We start from the raw sequence: 22,644 nt of genomic DNA on the forward strand, positions 1-22,644 counted from the left end.
TCTTGCCCCCTTCCTTGGACTTCACAGGTCTTTGAACCAGGCAGGGTGCATGCTTATGTGTCTTCAGAGGTCCTCAGGTCAGGAAAGATTAAGAGCCCTGTGATGTGTAGGTGGGTGGGGTGCTGTATCCACATGACAGTCAGGGTAACTGTTAACTTCTTTGGGCCTTTGGTTGACCCTGACCCTGAGATTAGAGCAGGGCTTTCTAAATGAGATGATGTAGATCAGTCTTTGCCTTCTTCAGGACTGATGAAGCCCATGATGCCCCAAGAATCCCTCAATGGGACAGGCTGTCGCTCTGAGGATCAGAACTGTGTGCCCCCACTCCAAGAAAGAAAAGTGACCCCCATCGACTCACCCCCTGTGTGGAGCCCAGAGGGCTACGTGGCACTGCAGAGCAAGGGCTACCCGCTCCCGCACCCGAAGTCGAGTGACAACTTGGCTATGGACATGCGTGTCAGGTGAGATGAAGCCTGGTCCTGCTGCCTTGCCACTGAAGGAAGACTCCAGGTCCTAATTGAGAGGGCCCTGGGATGAGCTACCATCCCAGGAGACACTGCCCACGGGAGACGTGCTCCTTTGAAGGGACTCCTGGTTCCTCTGGGAAAGGAGGAGGATTGCTTGAATGCTTTGTCCAAGAGGCTCTTTTCAGATGGTGAGACTTAAGGTGAAGGAGAAGTCCTGGGGTCATCAAATCCTGGGCACAGGGCAGGCGGGTGGGGGCTTCGCAAAGCAGGTGGAGTCCAGAGCATGGGTCTTGGCTCATTTCTGTGGAAGTAAACAGAGTTAGCCCTGCCACCCCCATAGCCCCAGACTCTTCACCACCTCCCAGGCTCCAGCTTGCTCTTGCTCTTTGACCCAGAGGATTGCCCGGCTCCTCTGTCTCCAGGGGGCACGCCGCGCCCAGCCTGCGGCCACGACACTCTTCACTCTCATGGACTCCAGGGGCTACCGACCAATTCATGGCCTGGCATTTCTGAGACGTGTTTAAAGATAGAGCAAATGTTGGTGCTTGTGTTTTTTTTTGTTGTTTTTCGTTTTGTTTTTCTAGCTTTCTTTTTAAAAAGTTTTTTTTTTCTTTTTTTCTTTTTAAAACTAAGCTCTGTGTTCAGCATGGAAACCAGGAACCAGGCTCCAATCACATTGACTGATTTTTCTGGTTCCTTTTCAGGAATGAAAGCTCTTTCTCTGCCTCACTCGGAAGGGCAGGGGGCGTAAATGCCCAGCGCGATCTCTTTGAGGAGAGAGGGGAGGAGTACTTGAGTGCTTTTGACAAGAAGGCCCAAGCAGACTTTGACAGCTGTATCTCTTCTCAGAGAATAGGCCAGGAGCTTTTGTTTCCACCCCAAGAAAATGTTCAGGATGCAGGTGCTCCTGGGGGTCACACCCAAAACCTCAGGTGTTCCCCATTGGAGCCTGACTTTGTCCCAGATGAGAAAAAGCCAGAGTGTGGCAGTTGGGATGTTAGCCACCAGCCAGAGACCGCTGACACAGCCCATGGTGTTGAGCGGGAGACACCCCGGGAGGGGACGGCCTTTAACATCTCCTCCTGGGACAAGAATGGGAGCCCCAACAAACAGCCGTCCTCGGAGCCTGAATGGACTCCCGAGCCCCGGAGCTCCAGCAGCCAGCACCCGGAGCAGACGGGCAGGACCCGGAGGTCGGGACCCATCAAGAAACCAGTCCTGAAAGCCCTCAAGGTGGAAGACAAGGAGAAGGAGCTCGAGAAGATTAAGCAAGAGCTAGGGGAGGAGAGCACCCGGCTGGCCAAGGAGAAGGAGCAGAGCCCCACGGCAGAAAAGGACGAGGACGAAGAGAACGATGCCTCTCTGGCCAACTCCTCTGCCACCACTTTGGAGGACAAAGGCCCTGGCCATGCCACTTTTGGCCACGAGGCCACCAAATTTGAAGAGGAGGAGAAACCTGACAAGGCCTGGGAAACCAGACACCCACGAGAGTCCGGCGATGTTCCCCCCACGAAGAGAAATAACTGGATCTTTATTGATGAGGAGCAAGCCTTTGGGGTCAGAGGGCAGGCCCGGGGCCGGGGCCGTGGTTTCAGAGAGTTCACTTTTCGTGGTCGGCCTGCTGGCGGAAACGGGAGCAGCCTCTGCGGTGGGGGGATCCTAGGGGCCCGCAGCATCTACTGCAGCAGCCAGCGCAGCGGCCGTGGCCGGGGCCTGCGAGAGTTTGCGCGGCCAGAGGACTGCCCCAGAGCCAAGCCCCGACGGAGAGTTGCCAGTGAGACCCATAGCGAGGGCTCAGAGTATGAAGAACTTCCCAAGCGCCGCCGGCAGAGGGGCTCCGAGAACGGGAACGAAGGCTCGCTCCTGGAGAGGGAGGAGGGCACCTTGAAGAAGGGCGACTGCAGAGATTCTTGGCGGTCCAACAAGGTGTGCTCCGAGGACCATAGCGGTCTAGATGCCAAGAGCCGAGGCCCTCGGGCCTTTGGGCGAGCCCTCCCTCCCCGGCTGAGCAATTGCGGGTATGGACGGAGAACCTTCATCTCCAAAGAGTCACCCCACTGGCAGAGCAAAAGTCCAGGCAGCTCTTGGCAGGAATATGGCCCTTCCGACACATGCGGATCCCGGCGATCTACAGACAGAGACTATGTCCCGGATTCCTACAGACACCCTGACGCATTTGGTGGCCGGGGCTTCGAGGACAGCCGCGCGGAGGACAAGAGATCCTTCTTCCAAGATGAACACGTGGCAGATTCTGAAAATGCAGAGAACCGGCCCTTCAGGAGAAGGCGCCCCCCACGCCAAGATAAGCCCCCTCGCTTCCGGCGCCTCCGGCAAGAGCGGGAGTCCCTGGGCCTTTGGGGACCCGAGGAGGAGCCCCACCTGCTGGCAGGTCAGTGGCCAGGCAGGCCCAAACTGTGTTCTGGGGACAAGAGTGGCACTGTGGGCCGTAGGTCCCCTGAGCTCTCCTACCAGAACTCCTCCGATCACGCCAATGAGGAGTGGGAGACGGCCTCTGAAAGCAGCGACTTCAGCGAGCGGCGGGAGCGGCAGGAAGGCCCCGGGTCCGAGCCCGACTCCCAGGTGGATGGTGGCCTGTCGGGGGCTAGTTTGGGTGAGAAGAAGGAGCTGGCCAAGAGGAGCTTCTCCAGTCAGAGACCCCTGGTTGACAGACAGAGCCGAAAGCTGGAGCCGGGAGGGTTTGGGGAGAAGCCCGTTAGGCCAGGTGGTGGTGACACCTCCCTTCGCTATGACAGCCAACAGAATGGGACGCCTTTGAAAGTCAAAAGGTAAAACCAGACACCATCTGGGCCCTTTTTGTTGTTGTGTTCTGTTCTCAGCAGCACTGAGTTCACGCATGCATGCCGCCGTGTGTCGGGGCTGGGGGCCTGCCCCCAGGCCGTCTGTGCGCGTCTCCATTGCCTGCCCCCGCATTGCCTGTCTGCTTCTCGTGGTGGTGTTATTGTGGCTAGAGCCCCCACCCCCACCTCCACCCCATTAGTGCTCTTGAGGCCACTGTCCAGCACCTGGCCTCAGAGTCCAGACGTGTGTCCCTGGAGCCCTGCTGAGGGGCCGCTGCAGTGAGGAGCGTTGCCTGTGCACAGTGGCAGGTGCCGGTCAGTCCACCAGAGTCCTCTGCTCCGGAGTTGCTGCCAGGCGGCGTCCTAGGGGGCATCGCTGGCCTCGTGGCTGCATGGAAGTGGCTCTTCCTAGGTGGTTCTGCTTCTCCACTGTGAGGAGACGTGGCCCCACGGTGGAGTTGCCACCTCAGCATGGCAGGAGCCCAGCAAACGCAGAGGGGAGCAGGCTACACATGGTCTGGCGAGCACCTCTTCCACAGCCAGAGGCATTCGGGTGATGACCTCTGCTCAGGGACCAGGAGAGGGTCCCCTGCACAGTCTGGGTTGACTGACTGCACTTGGCTTATGCCTCGGACAGGGAGGTGCAGGGGCTGCTGAGGCCTTCCCTGTCCTCAGCATACTGAGGAAGATGGCTTCACACCTCCACTCTCCTTAGAATTCAAGGCAGAGAAACTCCCAGAGAAGGAGCCACAGGGAACAGTGACTCTTTCAGGTGGCATCTAATCCAGCTTTCCAGGCGCCAGAGGCCGACCCTTGGCTTCACCTCAGTTTTCTGCCCCAAGGGCCCTCCGGCAGGGCAATCCTGGAGAGGAGCAGAAATGCTGGCATCTCCATTCTGAGCATATTCCTCTTGTCTCTCTCCCAACCTCCACTCTCTGAACATAGCATGTGGGAGAGCCCTGGGGAGCCACTTTCCCCAGGAGCAGGCAGAGCTGGTGGGGGCAGCCTTACACGTGTGTTTGCACACAGACATGGATGCACTGTGGCCAGCCTGCCGCTCCTCCCCACCCAAGGAGTCAGCTAGAGGAAGCGGGCCTAGATCAGGGTGCCGGGCTTGTGTGCAGGCTGTGTGCACCTGTGGTGTTTTCCCTCCTTCCCAGCTCTGGTTAACAAGATCCTCTTTCCCTTACAGATCCCCAGACGAGGCCTTGCCTGGAGGTCTTAGTGGCTGCAGCAGTGGGAGTGGCCACTCCCCCTATGCCCTGGAGCGGGCAGCCCATGCCAATGCTGACCTTCCCGAAGCCTCCAGTAAGAAGGCAGAGAAGGAGGCCAAGTTGGCTGCTCCGAGGGCAGGTGAACAGGGAGAGGCCATGAAACAGTTTGACCTGAACTATGGAAGTAAGTCATCATCACATCTTCAGGGGAAAGAACTCAGGCAGAACCAGGGGCCATGCAGTCCTCGGGCCTCCCGAGTTTGCCCTTGCACTGAGTACCTTAGCTTTTGGAACAGCTTAGCCAGGCCCTGGGCTGGGTTCTGGGGCTGTAGAGGTGAGCAGAGTAGGTAGGATTCCCACCGAGTGTTGCTCGCAGCCCATTGAATCCCCGTGACACCCTGCGGCTTCTGCGCTTTAAAGAGAGGAAGCCTGGGGCCCAGAGACGTTTGGTGGTGTGTCCGATGTCACACAGCTGTAGGAGCAGAGCTGGGGTTTAAGCCCTTTGCGTGTTCTCTCAGTTGTGCCCTTGGGCCTCTTTGGTTTGGGATAACAATGTGTTAGATCAGAGGCGGCCTGAGAAAGGTGCGGAAGTCCTGTCCAGGTTTCTGTCGAGCATGACGCTAGATCTCAGCCGCCTGTTGAATTGGGTTGTTCTTGCCTCCTGGTGAATGGAAAGACTGTTCCTTCTTGTGAAATCTTGATTCAGGTGCCATCATCGAAAATTGCGGGTCCAGCCCCGGGGAGGAGAGTGAGGTGGGTTCTATGGTGGGCGAAGGCTTCATCGAAGTCCTGACCAAGAAGCAGCGCCGCCTGCTGGAGGAAGAGAGAAGAAAGAAGGAGCAGGCCGTGCAGGTGAGGGGCGGAGGGTGGGGGGGCATGGGGCTAGAGGGCAGGCTGGCAGATGCCCAGGAAACCCAGAGCCAGAGGGTAAGGGAGTTCTCGGTCAAGCTCAAGGTGGCAGAGAGAGGAAGAAAGGAGTATTTAGCAAGTACACCTTGTCTCCCTGTTCTTGCTGTTACCAAGGCCCCTCTATCAATGTAGGAATAGGCGGTGGCATCACTGTTATGCAGTGGAAGAAACTGAGTCTTGAAGAGGGTGACTTGTCTAGGGTGATAACAGTGGAAACTTGTCCAAGCCAAGATGCAGACCTCCATCAGCTCCCAGCTTCTCGTCCCTCCCCACTCCTCATTCCTGAGTGGAATGAGATTTGTCTCCCTCAAGTCAAGTGGATCGTGAACCCTATACTCAAATGGAGTCAGGGCTGGACCTGCACACAGATCACAGTCCATTGGCCTTTCAGGTCTTTCCTGGGGGGTGCTTTGCTTGGCATCGTGGTTCTGCTTGAGGTTTTGGGAGACGAGCGTTCCACACATCTCTGGAGCATTTTCAGGTGGTGTGATTTTGGTACCTGGGATACTTATCCTGGGGAGAATTTGTCAGTCTCTGTGCCTTTGGCTAGACTACAGCATCCTTTCTTCCCCTCAGGTGCCTGTCAAAGGTCGAGGCCTTTCCTCCCGTATTCCTCCTCGATTTGCGAAAAAGCAGAACAACTTATGTCTGGAGCAAGGCGACGTGACCGTGCCTGGCAGCAGCCTGGGCACTGAGATCTGGGAGAGCAGCAGCCAGGGTGAGATTTGGGGGCGTGACCCCAGCTGTGGCACCCAAGGTCACATCACAGACTGGGTTTGCTTCTGGGGAGGATCCTGCTTTTGAGCTACGAATATAGATGGAGTAGTACCTGTTTGCTGTGTTCCGCTGCTGAGCTAGTGCTGAATGCCGTCTGAGCGATTTGCTGCTGCAGCCCCCAAACAGATACACAATTTTCCTTGCCTAAAATTTGGTAGAAGAGCAGAGCATTCATTATGTCCAGCCATCTGGAAAAGGATGGCCCCTTGAGCTGAGATCACACAGTAGCGGGAATGGCCTTCTTTGTCGGTTGTCGTTTTCTCCCACTAACGTATGGAAGAGAAGCCAGTGACTGATAGACCAGCCACAAGAGTTCAGGAGCTCTCTTCTGTGCTGTGCACCCTTTTCTTTTTTTTTTTTTTGAGCTGGAGTCTTGCTTTGTCGCCCAGGCTGGAGTGCAGTGGCGCGATCTCTGCTCACTGCAAGCTCCGCCTCCCGGGTTCACGCCATTCTCCTGCCTCAGCCTCCCGAGTAGCTGGGACTACAGGCGCCCGCCACTACGCCCGGCTAATTTTTTGTATTTTTAGTAGAGACGGGGTTTCACTGCGTTAGCCAGGATGGTCTCGATCTCCTGACCTTGTGATCTGCCCGCCTCGGCCTCCCAAAGTGCTGGGATTACAGGCGTGAGCCACCATGCCCGGCCTGTGCACCCTTTTCTTAACATGGGGAAGGCTCTTGAAACTCCTCCCTGAATGCTCTTCTGGAAAGGCAAACAGAGACCAGAAGAGGGTATACATTACTTCTTAGAAAATTCGTTGCCCTGAAAACGTTTTTTTTTGTTTTTGTGTTTTTAATTCTATATCAAATGTAATTTTTCTGGGAATTTTTCCTTATAAAATAGAAAACTATTTTCATAGAATAGGTTCTTCTTGGGGCTTACGTGAGGCAGGGCCCTGCACTGTTAGCCCAGAGGGTGCACAGATGAATAAAACAAGGACATTTGACGTTTCACAGCTCAGGCCCATGAGGGGAGCTTGGAGAGGTCACCTAGTGCCAGCTCATTTTTCTGCAAAGCAACTGAGGCTTCTAGAGGGAAGGGACTTGACTCAGGGACTCCAGGGTCATAGGACAAGCACACGAGACACTGAGTTCTGGGCCTTGATTCTTTCACTGTTTCCACATAGCTTGTCCACATGTGCTCGGTGAAAACGTTGGTTCTTGCAAACTACAAAATAACATTCAACATGCCCAGCTTTGATGGAAAGGAAGCACAATCATTTGATAAAACATCAATAATACTACATTTGGTAGTGGCTGAGTGACAGGTGTCATAGTATTGATGTCCAAAAATGCCCAGGTGCCAGATTGGTTGAGCTGCCAGGTGTGAGTCAGATGTGACTCTCAGGTGTGAGTCATCATCTCCTTTTGTCAGATCTTTTCCTCCAGAATTCTGCAGGGTCTCATTGGTTTCTCAGACCAGGGGTTGCGTCCAAGGATGGCTTCAGAGAGCCCTTGGATATTAAAATAGCATGTGAAAGGATTTTTGTTTTTTGTTTTTTTTTTTAAAGATGGGGTCTCACTATGTTGCCCAGGCTGGACTTGAACCCCTGGGTTCAAGCAATCCTTCTGCCTCAGCCTCCTGAGTAGCTGGGATTGCAGATACGTGCCCCCACCCCCTGCTAGCATGTCAACTTTTGCATGCATATCTATTTTTCTGGGCTCAGGATCCATGGCCACTCAAAAAGTGGTCTGTGAGCTTAAAAATTTTTACTAGTACCCACTTGGATCTTTCGAAGACTCTGTAGAAGCCGCCAACTTTGGCCAGGAGTGGTGGCTCACACCTATAATCCCAGCACTTTGGGAGGCCAAGGCGTGAGGATCACTTGAGATCAGGAGTTCAAGACCAGCAACAGAGTGAGACCCTGTCTCTATTGTTTTTAAAAAAAAAAAGAAGGCCAGGTGGCTCACATCTGTAATCCCACCACTTTGGGAGGACGAGGCGGGCAGATGACCAGGTCAGGAGATCGAGACCATCCTGGCTAACACAGTGAAACCTCATCTCTACTAAAAATACAACAACAACAACAAAATTAGCCGGGTGTGGTGGCGGGCGCCTGTAGTCCCAGCTATTCGGGAGGCTGAGGCAGGAGAATGGCGTGAACCCGGGAGGCAGAGCTTGCAGTGAGCTGAGATCGTGCCACTGCACTCCAGCCTGGGTGACAGAGTGAGACTCCGTCTCAAAAAAAAAAAAAAAAAAAAAAGAAAGAGATATATATTTTTAAATGTAAAAAAGAGAAACTACCAACTTTTAGAAATAGTATAAGTGAAAGGAAGCATGAGCAAAGCGGAAATAGCGACAGAGAATCCAGATCGGCAGGAGCGAGGGCTCTGCCCTGCTCACTCTCTCCTGTAATCCGTGAGATGCTGAGAAACACGTTGGGTGAGGATGTGGAAAGTTGGCTAAGGCTGTCAGACCAGCTCTTCCACGTCAGAGCCGTTCACTGGGTGTCATGGGTAAGGGGCTGGGGTGGGGGGTGCAGGGGAGGCAGGGGAGTTGGATTTCTGCAAGCTGTGCCTGTGCTTGTTCTTTAAGAGCTCATAAACTCATGTTTCTCTAGACGGGTTGCTCTTTGATGCCCTGACTCTGTCTCCCTCCCCTGGCAGCTCTCCCTGTGCAGGCCCCAGCCAACGACTCCTGGAGGAAAGCCGTCACTGCCTTCAGCAGCACCGAGACTGGCTCTGCGGAGGTGAGTGTGGCCGCTGCCCACGTGCTGCTCCTGGGATGAGTGTGTGAGTGTGTGCTCACCATCCACACGGCCACCTTGCCGTGGATCTGTGCATCGCAGCCCACCCGAGCCCCTGCTACAGCAGTCGAGCTTGGAATTAGGTTGTTTCCATGGGGCCAAGCTCATCAGTGGTTTTCCATCTTGATTTCTGGCCTGTGCATGGGGCGTGCATGAGCAGGAGAAAGATAGAAGGAATAACAAGGGAGGACCCAACGCTGGGTGGGAAGAGGGATTCAGGGCCCCGTCTGAACTGGTGTCAGCGGCCACGTAGTCTGGTTTGGGTCACAAGTGAGATGGGTTTGGCAGCCTCGGTCTGGGGCCCGCAGAAGATCCTGTGGTCACAAGCTCTATCGGGGTTGGTGCGTTTGGCCACACGTAAGTTGTCAGGCATCCTCAGCAGGGCAGGATCAAGATCAGGACCAGGCTTGGCAAGGGACAGGCAGCTGGCATAGAAAAGTCTCTGTGCCACATGCAGTTTTACTCTCTGGATAATCGAGTTGGGAGTTTGAGGCTATAACCCATTTTGTGCTCTGCACAGCAGGGTTTTAAGAGCAGCCAGGGAGACAGTGGCGTTGACTTGAGTGCCGAGTCTCGGGAGTCATCTGCGACCTCCTCACAGCGCAGCTCCCCGTACGGGACTCTGAAGCCAGAGGAGATGAGCGGGCCCGGCCTGGCGGAACCCAAGGCCGACAGCCACAAGGAGCAGGCTCCAAAGCCGTCTGAGCAGAAGGTAACCTGGACGTTCCAGTCACAGTGGCCAGGGCCTGGGCGGAAGGGGCCATCGTCGCGTCGTCTTCCTCAATTCCTGGGACAGTAGAAGCTAGAGAGTGTGGTCATTCCAGTCTGTGTGTCTCCACCTCTCTGCTTTTTTATCAAGGATTCAGAACAAGGCTCTGGACAGAGCAAGGAGCACAGACCAGGACCCATCGGCAACGAGCGTTCTCTGAAAAACAGAAAGGGCTCGGAGGGGGCCGAGCGGCTGCAAGGGGCTGTTGTCCCACCTGTTAACGGGGTAGAGATTCACGTGGACTCCGTGCTGCCTGTGCCACCCATTGAATTTGGAGTCAGTCCAAAAGTGAGGCTTTGATTTGTTTTCTTGCTTGCTTTTTTTACTTTTTATTTTGGTACTTGGAGAGTTTGGGGGCTCAGACAGGATTGTCTCCTAGAAAGAATAGAAGGATGGGAGCCAAGCACTCTTCCAGCGGCTAGAGTGTTGGTGTGGAGTACTGCACGTGGCCAGTGCTCTGTTGAGTTGCTTTAAAGATTGCTTCACTGACACCAGACAGGCCAGTGATCTTCCCTGTTTCTGTCAGGCCACCCAAGGGATAGGGAGAAAGAAGTGAGGATGGCGTCCTGTCTCCTGTGCCGTGGGGAAACATCTGGCCATCTCGCTCATATGTGGCTCCAGTGAATGCTGCTCAGTGGAGTTTTTGAGTCACGGAAACTGCATCACGTTAACGTATGCCTGTGGGGAATGTAGAGCCAGGAGGATCTCAGTGGGCTGTGTGGCCCTTTTTTTTTTTCAGGACTCCGATTTCAGCTTGCCACCTGGTTCTGCCTCTGGTCCTGCGGGGAGTCCAGTTGTTAAACTTCAGGATGCCTTGGCCAGTAATGTAAGTCCACACTTCCACTTCCGGCTCCATTCACTGCTTGGGGCTGGCAGGCCCTGGGTGAAGGAGACAGCACATGTATTTCAGGCTGACCTGGGCTGGCACGTGACTCAGTTGCTAGCAGCTCCATGTCCTTAAAAGGTGCTTAAATGTTCCTGCCCAGGTTTTGTGACCTTCCAGTGGGGATCGTAGAGTTCCTAAGGACTGGTTTATTTGGCTCTCTTTGGTTCCATTGTCTCCTCTGTGCCAGGTGTGAGCCCAGACTCAGGCTGCCTTTTCTGTGGCCAGGGGTAAGGGGCACAGATTGAGTAGGAGAGCCCTCCTCAGGAGGCCCCATCTCACCATCCAAGGGTCCCTGCTGCCTGCGATCGAACTGTTGTGATCCAGAAGGCCTCCTGGCACTCCACCACGGGCTCAGGAGCTGGCAGTTGCATCTGTTGTGGCCACTTGGGGCTGCGGCCGAGACTGTCGCAGTGACGTCTGGTTCACTGCTCTGTCCTACCGCCTGCGGGGGTGGGTGCTAGTGTAGATGCTGAATGAATGAGTATCATCTGGGCAGCATTTCCCAGAGGATTCCAAGGAATGTGAGTGCTGTACAATATTCATAGGCATTGAATGAAGACAATGTTGTGGAAGTGCTGGGCTCCACAAGGTTCTTTACTCTGAGAGTCTGCAGTCTCTGTCACGTGCAGATGGACACCGGGGATCTGCAGGAAGCGGGGGGCACTGTTGCATTTCCAGCCTCTGTTACCAGAGCCCACTTTTTCACAGTTTGCTGAGGGGCACAGCCTTCCCTGTCTGGCCCAGGGCATCTCCAGGCCAGGTGGCAGGTGCCTTCTGAACCAGGTGTTTGTGTGCGGGCAGCCAGTCCATATTTATACTGCCGGGACATGGCTCTCCCTGTCTGGAGGGATATGTGTGGATATGGGGGTGGCTCTCTGCAGACTTGTGTGGAGGAAACTGATGGAGGCAGCCATCTCCAGGAGATCAGTCGTGGTCTTGGCTGCCATCAGTTTCATTTGGGTGGTCTTGGGTACATGTGGCCAATACTGAAGATGCATTTGGACAATTCATAGATGCGGAGCTGTAGGTGCTTTTGGGAAAAGCCATGGATGGGTTTGGGCAAGTCATAGATAAATTTGGACGAGCCTTGAGTGTGTTCAGGCGAGCCATGGATGGGCTTGGGCAAAGCCGTCTCTGCGCCTGTTTGCGTTCCATGGTTTCCTTTTTCTCCTCTCCAGGCAGGGTTAACACAGAGTATCCCCATCCTGCGGCGGGACCATCACATCCAGAGGGCCATCGGTCTCTCCCCAATGTCCTTCCCCACCGCCGACCTTACTCTGAAGGTAACACTAGCCCTGAGCTGGGTGAGGGCCCACCCAGTACCTTAGCTTACGAAGAGGCAGAAGGGAGGAGTCCCTGAACCCCCAAAGCTTAGATTGGCTCTGTCCACTGCCATCGTGATAGTAATTTTCATCCCTCCCCCTCCCCTTGCTTCTGAAGATGGAGTCTGCGCGCAAGGCTTGGGAAAACTCCCCCAGTTTGCCGGAGCAGAGCTCTCCAGGCGGCGCTGGCTCAGGCATCCAGCCTCCATCCTCTGTGGGTGCCTCCAGTGGGGTCAACTACAGCTCCTTCGGTGGAGTGTCCATGCCACCCATGCCTGTGGCCTCTGTAGCACCTTCTGCTTCTATGCCAGGTATCTCATCCCCTGAGCCAGGCCTTGGGGTCCTTCTCCATTTATTATCAAGAAAAATGGATTAACAGCCCCGAATGCCACCTCCTCGCCTTGTCTTAAGCAGCATGTAGAAGTAGCAACTTGTTTTTAGGCCGAGTGGTCGTAGCTCCCATGTGCTGCAGGTGATGTGCACGTCCTGCTTCCCCATGCTGGGAAACAGAATTGGGGGATGACAGCAAGGCACTCCTGCCTATGGTGAGAGGAGTGAGCAAAGGCTTGGCTTTGAGTCAGACCTGGGTCACGTGGTGGAGCTGTGCTCCTTGGCTCTTGCCGAGCCACAGCGTCCTCCTCTCTTACATGAAATGGGGGTGATGACATTGCTCCATGGGGTGGCCAGACCCATGAAGCTAGGTCTTACCTGGAAAGGGCTTTGTGTCAACAGAGCCCTCAGTCACTGACAGCTGTTTTTGTCCTGATTGCTGCCATCCTTGTCATGTGTCGATGTCCCCAAGGGAAAGCTTCGGGGTTTTGAGGGCCCAGCTGCCAGTCTCAGTGATGTAATTCCAATAGATCCTTCTGACCCTCCACTGTGGACTCAATAGCAGGGAGATGAAGAAGACAGTGACTGAGAGACCAAGGCAGCCCTGGTTAAAGTAGAATGCCCCTTCGAGTGTCTGGGGCAGTTGGTGAGTGGGAGGTGGGAAGGGTAGGCCGGAGCCCACCTGCCTCCTCCCTCCTCCTAGGTCTGACGCTGCACCCTCCCTACGTTCCCTGAGGTGCGTGCCAGGCGTGTTGTGAGCAGGCATGTGCTTCAGGCACACAGGGAACCTAGCAGCCTCTGTACACAACGCCCTCGTCCCCACTGAGTCCCCTGGGTAGAGCAGACCTGTAGACTGTCTCCCTCAGGGACATTGAGAAGTAGTGAGGCTTGATCCTCTTCTACCTCCCTTCTGCCGCTCTCTTTCCAGGCAGCCACCTCCCGCCCCTGTACCTGGATGGCCATGTGTTTGCAAGTCAGCCCCGGCTGGTTCCTCAAACGATACCTCAGCAGCAGAGTTACCAACAGGTGACAGCAGCAAGCCAGGTGGCCTGGCTGGGGGTGGTGGGGAGGAGCCAGTGCAGGTCGGAATTGGCTTGCTCATCTATTTCTTATTGTCTGTCTGGTTTTCCGTCCCCCTCACATGTGGTGACCAGCACCTGGCCCGCCACGACAGCCGGGAGACATTTGTTAAGCGAATAAACGAGACAGGGAACAGGAGTGGAGTTGGCTGCTCCAGACTCTGCTTAGTTTTCCTTTCTCAAAGTTCTCCCTCCTGTGTCCTAGCCGGGGAATTAGCTAAAATGGAATTTTCTTTGGTGATCAGGTATCCTTCTGATGAAGAGAAGAAAGGCCTAAACTCCCAGGCATGGATGCATTAGAAAGAGGTAGTCTTAGAAATGAGCAGGCATTGGTTATTTATGCAGGACTGGCATACTTTCTGTGCTGCCAAGGGGTGATTTTTGGAAGTCTCCCCTCTAATGCTGGTGCTGGGCCTTTGGGATGGTCCAGCCGCCCCTCAGACCCATGTGCCTGCACAGCCACGACAGTGGACTTCCAGGCAGAATCTGCTCCAAGTGCAGGCTTGCTGATGGAGGATGTGGCCTCTGCTGACCTCTTTTTAAAAACATGTTCTTAACTGCTGTATTGTTTGGTTTCCAAGACTTTGGTTCTTGCATAACTGGGTCAGACTGCATGTATCTTTCTTTTTGTACATTGTTAAATTCAACGTTATGTTTTTGGAACTCACCTCTGTTGACGTATGTGCTAGGATCCGTTTTTCTTGCTTATAGAATTCCAGGGTAGGGATATGCTGTGGTTTGGGGTTGCTACCACTTTTTCATTATAGGCTTTATCCCAATAGCAAGGGAAGCCCAGGATTGACATGCTGGCATTCGAATCTTGGGCAGTGTTCCAGCAGCCATGTGGAGCGGGGCAGGGGAGGTGGGAGGGGAGGAACCACCTAGATGGGCCTTGCGGTTACCTCCCCCACCCCATTTTCCCGTTCACAGGCCGCCGCTGCCCAGCAGATCCCGATCTCCCTTCACACATCTCTGCAGGCACAAGCGCAGCTTGGACTGAGGGGTGGGCTTCCTGTGTCCCAGTCCCAGGAGATCTTCAGCTCCTTACAGCCCTTCAGGTGAGCTCATGTACCGGCTTGCGGAGCTGGCAGCTCACAGCCAGGGCCTCGGCCCTGTGTGCAGCCTTTGTCCTGCAGCTGTTTGGTGCTTCTCTGCTTTGGGGCCAGTGGGGCGGGGAGAGATGGGAGTTTGCTCTGGATCACTCTTCAGTCCGTTGTTAACTGTGCTCTAGGAGAGGCCTGGGGCGAGCTGATATGTGGTGGGCCTTGTTTTGCTTTTCCATGTCATCTTGCCTCCCTCCCTTGCTCCTTCCTCCTCCTCTCCACTTGACTCCCTGTCTCCTCCCCACCGCGGGCTGCTCCGTCAGTGTGGCTGCCAGTCATTGTGGCTGATGTCCTGTGCCTCGTACAGCCTGGATGTCTTCACTTGTTTAATCCAGCAGCATCAGCGCCATCTAGGAGCTTGTTCTCAGGCCCCATCCTGGACCCTCTGAGTCATGCTCTGGGGGTGGGGCCGGGGATCTTTGTTTTAGCAAGCTCTCCGGGGATCTCTGAAGGATGGGACCAGATCCGCAGCTGGACTCATCCACCTGATCCCGACCATCTGTCTGGCTTTTGCAGATCTCAGGTGTACATGCACCCCAGCCTGTCACCGCCCAGCACCATGATTCTCTCTGGGGGCACAGCCTTGAAGCCTCCGTACTCGGCGTTCCCAGGCATGCAGCCCTTGGAGATGGTGAAGCCGCAGTCTGGCTCACCCTACCAGCCCATGAGCGGGAACCAAGCCCTGGTCTACGAGGGCCAGCTCAGCCAGGCTGCTGGCCTGGGTGCCTCCCAGATGTTGGACTCCCAGCTCCCACAGGTCAGGAATTCAGTCATTCCACCCAAAGCCCTAGGCTTCTTTCCTTCACGACCTTGCCTTTTCTTTTCACCCACCTCTCAGTGTGTGCTGGCCTGTCATGCTGTTGGTTGGTAGCCACCGTGCCTGTTCCTCAGCATGCAGGAAACCAGCCTCTTCTGAGTAGCCCCATCACCTTTTTTTTTTTTTTTTTGGACAGAGTCTTACTCTGTTGCCTAGGCTGGAGTGCAGTGGCATGATCTCGGCTCACTACAACCTCTGCCTCGCACATTCAAGTGATGCTCCTGCCTCAGCCTCCTGAATAGCTGGGACTACAAGTGTGTGCCACTGCACCTGGCTAATTTTTGTATTAGTAGAGATGGGGTTTCACCATGTTGACCAGGCTGGTCTCGAACTCCTGACCTCAAAGTGATCTGCCCGCCTTGGCCTCCCAAAGGGCTGAGATTACAGGTGTGAGCCACCACCCCTGGCCCCTCATCCACCTCTTTATTCTGGAGACCTGGCTGTCCCCTAAGCACTGCCTGCTCCTGCAGCCCCCAGACGGGGGCTCCTTCCTTTCTCCCTGCCCTTGTGCAGTAGGGTGTGGAATGGGTTAACAGTCCTCTTTGCATAGTTGTTGATGCTTCTAGACTCCTCTTCTTCCTTCCTCCCTGAAACCCCAGCTTTGAAGCCCACACCGTAGACTGTGCCTGACAAGCCCTCCACTCTGCTATGGTGCCGTCACCACATCCAGCGTCTGCTGTGAAGTCTTCCTCTCCATCAACCTGTGGGCAGTATTTGGCATCTTTGAGGGTCACTTTCCTTGTCTGGCCTGGCTTGCAGTCTGTCTCCACTCTGTCTCCACTCTCCTGTTCCAGTTCCTAGTGGTTTTGATGTCTGCAGAGATGACCCCGGGTCTTTGTGCCATGGACCCTGTCCACGCAGTTTGTGCCCTCCTCGCCACTGGTGCCCTTGTTCACATGGGCCCCTGCTCTGTGCACTCCTATCAAGGCTTGGCCACTCCCAGTAGCTGTGGCTCTCGCACAATCTCAACTCTCAGCGTCCCTCTCAGTTGTCACCTCTGGCTTTTTCAGTTCACTCCCTCTAGTGACCCAACTCCAAAATTCTTTTTTTCTTTTTTTTTTTTTTGAGATGGAGTTTCGCTCTGTTGCCCAGGCTGGAGTGCAGTGGCTCAATCTCGGCTCACTGCAACCTCTCTGTCTCCTGGGTTCAAGCGATTCTCGTGCCTCAGCCTCCCGAGTAGCTGGGATTACAGGCCCCCACCACCATGCCCGGCTAATTTTTGTGTTTTTAGCAGAGACGGGGTTTCACCATGTTGGTCAGACTGGCCTCAAACTGCTGACCTCAAGTGAGCCACCCACCTTGGCCTCCCAAAGTGCTGGGATTACAGGTGTGAGCTACCACACCCAGTCTCCGCCACCCATGTTTTTGTCATCCTCCCCCTTGGCCTGGCTTCTTCCTCCCCATCAGCAGATCCGTCGAGCCACACGGCCTTTGCATTTCATCCAAGCTGTGGCTCCTAGCAGCTTTTCAGACTTGCATCTTGCCCCTCGCTGCCTCCCATCCATGACCTCCCTTTCTGTGTCACCCAGGAAACAGGAGCAGTGACAGTCTCCAAGCCCCTGTGGCCACATCCCTGCCTGGGTGCTGCCTGTGCCCCTGGGGGGCCCCGCCCCAGTACGTCTCCCTCTCTTTCGTGCATCAGATGGCCCTTCCTGTCAGTACGCAGACGAGCTGCAGTGCTGACCCTGTAATCCCACCCCCCACACTCCTCGAACCACTTTCTTCACCCAGTTTCCAGGCCGTCACTCCTGGCTTTCCTGCTGCCTCAGGCCTCCTCAGTCTCCTTTGCTGTCCCCTCTCCTTCCCAGTCTGTAACGGTCGGCATGCCCCTGGGCCCTGCTTTGGGTGTCTTTCAAGAGTCATGGCTCTAAATTCCTCCATCTTCTCCTCACTCCCAAATGGACATCTTCAGCTCAGATCTGTCCCTGGAATTGAATCTCAAATCCAATGGACTTTCCAGCATCTCTGCTGTGGTGTCTCATGGCATCTCAAGACTCATCATATCCAAAACTCGATTTTCCTGCCCATCCTTCTGCTTGTCCAGTCCACATCCTCCTTGGCTCCCTGCTCCCCCTCACCTCGCCCCCTGACCCTTCAGCAGGCCTGTCAGCTCTGGCTTTAAAAGGATTCAGAATCCAGCTGTGTCTCATTCCCTCCCCGTGTCCAGCTCCTGTAGGGGCTCCTACCTGGCCTCCCTACAAGTCAGATCATACCCCAAGTCAGCACTCTATAAACGGCAGCATGTTACCATCATTTTCATCCTGCACCATTTTGGTGTTCCAAGGAGGAGCGTGGTGTTTTGCGGCTCTGGCCACTACAAGTCTCAGTGATGTAATTCCAATAGATCCTTCTGACCCTCCACTGTGGACTCAATAGCAGGGAGATGAAGAGGATAGTGACTGAGAGACCAAAAGTGGCCCAGCCCCCCCTACCCCATCGTGTCCCCCTGTCCTTAGAGTCTCCAGGCCCACATCCCCACCTCGCCTATCTTGTTCTAGTTAGTTAGGCCCTGCAGCCACCCTGTTCTCCTGTTAGCATGCTTCAAAGGACCCCCACAGTCCGGAATCCAGCCTGGTCTTGTTTTTACCACCACTTGATGCAAAACAGTAAGAGTCTTGAATATTTGTGCTGTACAAAGGAATACAGAGATATACGTCCGGTGCAGCTTTCATCTTTTGGGACTTGGCTTGGCCATTACTTCTGACTTCTGACATCACTCGTCCTTTCCTTGCCCACCCTGCCCCGTGTGCACCCACAAATCTGGTGTGCACCCACAGATCCTATGCCGCTCTGCACCCTGAGTGTCTTGCAGCTGTGTCCAGTGTGTGACACGCTGCCCTGGCAGTGTGCAGGCCCATGTTGGACAGGGCCCTGCCGCTTCCTTGGCACCTTGTATGCTTTTAGTAAGCACTTGCTGGACAGAGGCAGAAAGGGCTGAAGACAGACGCAGCCCTTAGCAGAGACGTGGATGAGACACACTTAACGCTGTTAGTTCTGTGCCTGCAGCCAGCTTAGTCTTGCCCATTTTCTCACCACCTACTTTATTCCAGCAAGAAGACGTGCCTCTGCCATCGAAGGTGTGAAATCCTGGGCGATCTCCCCTGTGCTACAGTAGAAATCAGAGCGTGTCCTGCTGTATGCAGGCTTTGCTTTAGTTCTTCTGAAGTGTATGAATCTGAAGCGCATGTGTGCTCGCTCTTTGGTGCTCTTTGGTGTGTTTGGGGTTTCTCCGTAGCATCGTTCCCCCTCCTGACTGTCATTGTCGCCCAGCAGCTGACCATGCCACTGCCTCGGTACGGCTCTGGGCAGCAGCCACTGATCCTGCCCCAGTCCATTCAGCTGCCGCCTGGGCAGAGCCTCTCTGTTGGGGCCCCCCGAAGGATTCCTCCGCCCGGGTCCCAGCCGCCGGTCCTGAACACCAGCAGAGAGGTAAGGGGACCCCATCTGCCTCTGACCCTAGGGAGGGGGCCTTGTGTCACCAACTTTTTCTAGCAAGCTAAGTACCCCTGTGTGGTAGAAAGAGCCAGTGGCTTGGGTGTGTGCAGGACTGCGAGGGCAGAAAGGAAGGTGACCATGTGTGGGTCCATCACAGAGGCAGGTCCTGGGGACTCTGAACGTGTCGAGGGCTGAGGGCCAGGAATCAGCATTCCTCCCCAGCTCCCCAGGAGGCCCTGCTATGGACGGCCATGCTTCATTGGCTCTCCCACCTCACTTTAAAAAGAACAAAGTATTGTGATGGTTCTTGCTTCTAAGAAGCCCTTTTGAGTCTGGCTTAGAGGGAAGGGGCTTGCAGATTTCTCTAGAACAGGGGTCCCCAGTCCCCAGGCTGCAGAGCTGTACTAGTCTGTGGGAAAATTGTCTTCCATGAAACTGGGCCCTGGTGCCAAAAACCACTGCTCTAGAAGATGCCTCCCTGGGAATTCCCATGGCCCTCACCACCTCTGCCCTGGGTTGTTCAGTGAGTGTGTGGTCCAGCTGTCTCCAGGGCCTCAAATGACAGCTTGTTGCTGCTTGGTCTCTCTAGCCCTCTCAGATGGAGATGAAAGGCTTCCACTTTGCCGACAGTAAACAGAATGTCCCTTCAGGAGGCCCCGTGCCATCGCCACAGACCTACAGGTAAAGCCACTCCCTGGGGACTGCGTGCTGTGTAGCTGAGAAGTTGCCAGAGCCGCGGCCCAGTGGCTCAGAAGAATCTGGGCCCAGGGAGAGCCGCCAGAGACCTGGTCACTCTATGGGCCATGTGTCACTGTGGTGTTTCGGCACTGGGATGCACTTGTGTTGCAGCTAAATTTGGGGGAGTGAGGAATCAGGAGAGTGGTTTTGGTTTTAATCATTATAATAAGATGCTCTGGATTGGGGAGCTTTCTGGAAAGGTAGGAAAAGGAGCGGCTGACATTTAGTAGGCATCAGGACTGACGTGACTTCCCATCAGATCCTAAAACAGGACCCACTGGCCACAGGGCTGCATCCTGGCAAGGGGAGGAGCGTGGCCTTTCCCAGCATCTCTTTCCTCAGACTTGCCCTATGACCCCTGCCAGGGGACTTTTTATTGCTGGGCTTATGGGGCCATTCCTTCCATGCTACAAACCAGCACCCTCTTTTTGCTTCCTTTGTGTCTGTCTCCACCTCCAGCAACTGTCTCAGGTCCCCTTAGCTGGATACTCAGGTGGCTCTGTCGGATGTTGGCGAGAGCCTCTGGTCCACTGCCTTTTCTGCTCGTGCTGGTGTGTGAAGGCAGCATGTTTTGGCCCTGGGCTCCGAGGGCTTGTACAGTTCACCCTTGTTACATGTGGGAGATTCCTGAGACCCCTCTGTGTTTACAAATGAGTGAAACAGACCTGCCTGACCCATGGTGCCCTGTGAGGTTAACACCATTGCTGCAGACGCCATGAGGTGTCCCCACGACTACACAGGTACTTGGCAGGCCCGAGGAGCGCTCTGCAGGCCGGGCCCCCGTGATCTGCAAGTTGCTCCAGCTGCATCCCCTCTGCCCTGCTGCCCTTTGCCTGTCCATCACAGCATTCCACTCTTGTACCTTCATTTCCAGAGAAAGGGGTTTTTGTGGATTTTCCTCCCATTCCATCTTTTCTGTTCTTATTTTCACTCTCCTGGCTTCATTTATTTCTGTTTTTAGTATGTTTCGTTTTCCTACCATGTCTGTCACATAGACCAAAACATCAGGACTGTGTGAAAAAGATAGCTGGACAGCACCGACCATGGAGCGGAACTGGAAGGAGGAAGGCGGCTGCAGGTCTCAGCAGACGCTGTCCCGCCGCTGCCACAGGCAGATTCCAGCAGCCTCTGGCTACAGAGCCTTCCTCAAAAAGCAAAACCCAGAGACAGAGCCTCACGGGACAAGAGTCGCCTGTGTCTATGTAGTTGTAGGAATGAATGGCAGCAGATTATTCTTTGGAGCATATTTAGAAAGTGGAAGCCTTAAACTAGTAGCTTTGTTTCTATGGTGTTTTAGGGGGGTTGGGGAAATTGCTATAATTGTATAAAGCAGTGTTTGCCAAGTGTTCTGGAAATAGAGCTGCTGAGATGTGCGCTGCAAAAACAAGGGTTCCCTGGTCAGGTCCTTGGGGGAGTGCTGTCCCCGGGCGGCCTGCTGGGGAGGGTGCTCACCACACGGGCTGAGCGGGCCTAGGTTGAGAGCCCTGTTGAACTCTGCACACGGCACTTAGGCTTTTTGACCGCAGACTTTTTTTTTTTCCACGTAGCACCTAATTAACATCCCTGGGAACTAACTAGTGGTCAGTGGAACATTTAGAAGCATGTTGTACATTTTGGTTCCCCATCCCCTTTTCTGAAAAGTGAAGACTAGAACAATACTCGGCACAGTTCTGGCTCAGTGTCAGGCTTCTAGGCCTTTTGTCTGGGGCACGGCATCGTGTTGGTCCAGACCCTGAGACGGCCAGTGTCGCTTTCTGCACAGCAGGACGGCCATGCCCATCTGTACAGGGCCTCAGCCTCCCTCTCTCGCGGTGCGTCTCCTTGAGCTCTGTCCTGGAGGTGCCAGGGTGGTCAGTGACAGCCACCCCCTCACCCTTCTGCATTCTGGGCTGTCTTAGGTCTGTGGTTGTTTTCCATCCAAGAGATCCACGGACCGTCCCGAGTGAGCGCCTCTGGCCGCAGGCCCTTCCTTCCTTGTGCCTCCTCCGTGTGCTAGGCTTTGACTCCATTTCTGTGGTGACACGTTGTGTATTCTCAACCCCTGCCTTTGGTTTTTTCAGGCCTAGCTCTGCTAGCCCCAGTGGGAAGCCCTCTGGATCAGCAGTTAACATGGGCTCTGTGCAGGGACACTACGTGCAACAGGTAGAAGATGGCTTTCCAGACCCTTCAGCCCTGGACACTTAGGCCCGTCTCCAAGCGCCAAAAGAGAAGGGACTGTCCAACCTATCTGAGCGCTCCTTGTCTAAAGAGAGCCATGCCCTAGCGGTTAGAGCACGGAACCAGGAGCTGGGCCACCTGCGTCCCTCCTGGCGAAGGCATTTCTCCTCTTGACGGGCGTCTGGATCCTTCCTTGTCCTGCAGAGAAGGGAGGATGCCGATTCCTCTGAGGAGGTGGTGCTGGAAGGTGGACCAGCCCTGGCAGGTCGGGGCTGAGGCGCCCTGGGAGACTCGGTTAGGTTTGGGGGTCGGCTCTAGGAGCCGGGGTGCGCGCGCTGGTTCTAGTCAGTGGTGTGTCTCGTCTTTGTCTTGGCTGGGTGGGAGCACAGGTGAAATTAGGTTTTCCCATTTTATAATGAAAAGAACATCGCAGTGTCTTTTCCTACACGCACTATTCTCTTCTCTATTCTCTAAAACGTGCTGGGGCTCAGAGCTTAGGCCCCTCAGACCTGGGTTTTTAATCAGTCACTCTGCCTGGCTGGTAGAGGTGGGAAGTGATTGCTCTCATTGGTTCCCCTGGGGGTCATGAAAGTTGTGTGGAATGAGCTTCTAAAGCTTTCTTCCAGAGTTCAGACCTGGTGGGGGGCAGATGCGCTGGCTGCTCTGTGACTTCCCCACCCCGCTCCCCGTGTAGAGCCACAGACCAGGGGAGCCCTGACTAGGAATGGGGCCCCAGGGAAAGGTTACAGAGTGGGAATGGTGGGGGGTTTGGCTGAATCGCGGCCAGAGATCTGTGGGGGCCAAGTCTGCCTAGGGCCCCAGCAGACAGTCGGGGGCTCTGAGACGTGCAGGGGGCACTTGGATCTACTCGAAGGGGCTTTTTTGCCTGTGGGGCAGGAGGTGCACTGATTTGAAAAGGTTCTTCCCGTTGGCCTTGGGACCAGAACTGCTTCCGCCCTGGGATGTGCCATCGCGGAATTCTTTGTGGAGGACCCGGTGTCTTCCTGCCTCTCCGAATCACTGCACTCAGGGCTTATGGGGAGGGAGCAGAGACGGCACTCGTGCCACTTTCCTTACTAGGATGGGGGTGAGGGGGGTT

At 54.9% G+C, this 22,644-nt stretch overlaps 1 protein-coding gene and 2 non-coding genes across 12 annotated transcripts in view; all 3 read left to right on the top strand.

Annotated features, from left to right (window-relative positions):
• PRRC2B (proline rich coiled-coil 2B) overlaps nucleotides 1-22,644 on the top strand; it is a 107,103-nt gene that overhangs the window by 79,845 nt on the left and 4,614 nt on the right. For 5 of the 10 annotated variants that reach the window (XM_030818056.1, XM_030818061.1, XM_030818058.1 and 2 more), the window contains exons 15-31: nucleotides 245-461; nucleotides 1,172-3,253; nucleotides 4,458-4,663; nucleotides 5,186-5,331; nucleotides 5,965-6,106; nucleotides 8,770-8,852; nucleotides 9,430-9,621; nucleotides 9,769-9,966; nucleotides 10,418-10,504; nucleotides 11,743-11,847; nucleotides 12,005-12,197; nucleotides 13,145-13,242; nucleotides 14,226-14,353; nucleotides 14,915-15,155; nucleotides 18,486-18,644; nucleotides 19,240-19,331; nucleotides 21,449-21,530. In XM_030818056.1, coding sequence (XP_030673916.1) covers nucleotides 245-461; nucleotides 1,172-3,253; nucleotides 4,458-4,663; nucleotides 5,186-5,331; nucleotides 5,965-6,106; nucleotides 8,770-8,852; nucleotides 9,430-9,621; nucleotides 9,769-9,966; nucleotides 10,418-10,504; nucleotides 11,743-11,847; nucleotides 12,005-12,197; nucleotides 13,145-13,242; nucleotides 14,226-14,353; nucleotides 14,915-15,155; nucleotides 18,486-18,644; nucleotides 19,240-19,331; nucleotides 21,449-21,530 — 4,451 coding nt within the window. Of the gene's footprint in view, nucleotides 1-244; nucleotides 462-1,171; nucleotides 3,254-4,457; nucleotides 4,664-5,185; nucleotides 5,332-5,964; nucleotides 6,107-8,769; nucleotides 8,853-9,429; nucleotides 9,622-9,768; nucleotides 9,967-10,417; nucleotides 10,505-11,742; nucleotides 11,848-12,004; nucleotides 12,198-13,144; nucleotides 13,243-13,540; nucleotides 13,602-14,225; nucleotides 14,354-14,914; nucleotides 15,156-18,485; nucleotides 18,645-19,239; nucleotides 19,332-21,448; nucleotides 21,531-22,644 lie in introns of all 10 variants that reach the window. The other 5 variants (XR_004031456.1, XM_030818060.1, XM_003276774.3 and 2 more) reach the window with 5 other exon arrangements.
• On the top strand, nucleotides 12,724-12,809 carry LOC115836494. Its single transcript, XR_004031569.1, has one exon. It is a non-coding gene; the product is annotated as a small nucleolar RNA SNORD62 (small nucleolar RNA).
• LOC115836493 lies at nucleotides 17,537-17,622 on the top strand. The gene has a single exon (XR_004031568.1). It is a non-coding gene; the product is annotated as a small nucleolar RNA SNORD62 (small nucleolar RNA).

This window comes from Nomascus leucogenys, chromosome 8, assembly GCF_006542625.1.
Source record: "Nomascus leucogenys isolate Asia chromosome 8, Asia_NLE_v1, whole genome shotgun sequence".
Classification (NCBI taxonomy): domain Eukaryota; kingdom Metazoa; phylum Chordata; class Mammalia; order Primates; family Hylobatidae; genus Nomascus; species Nomascus leucogenys.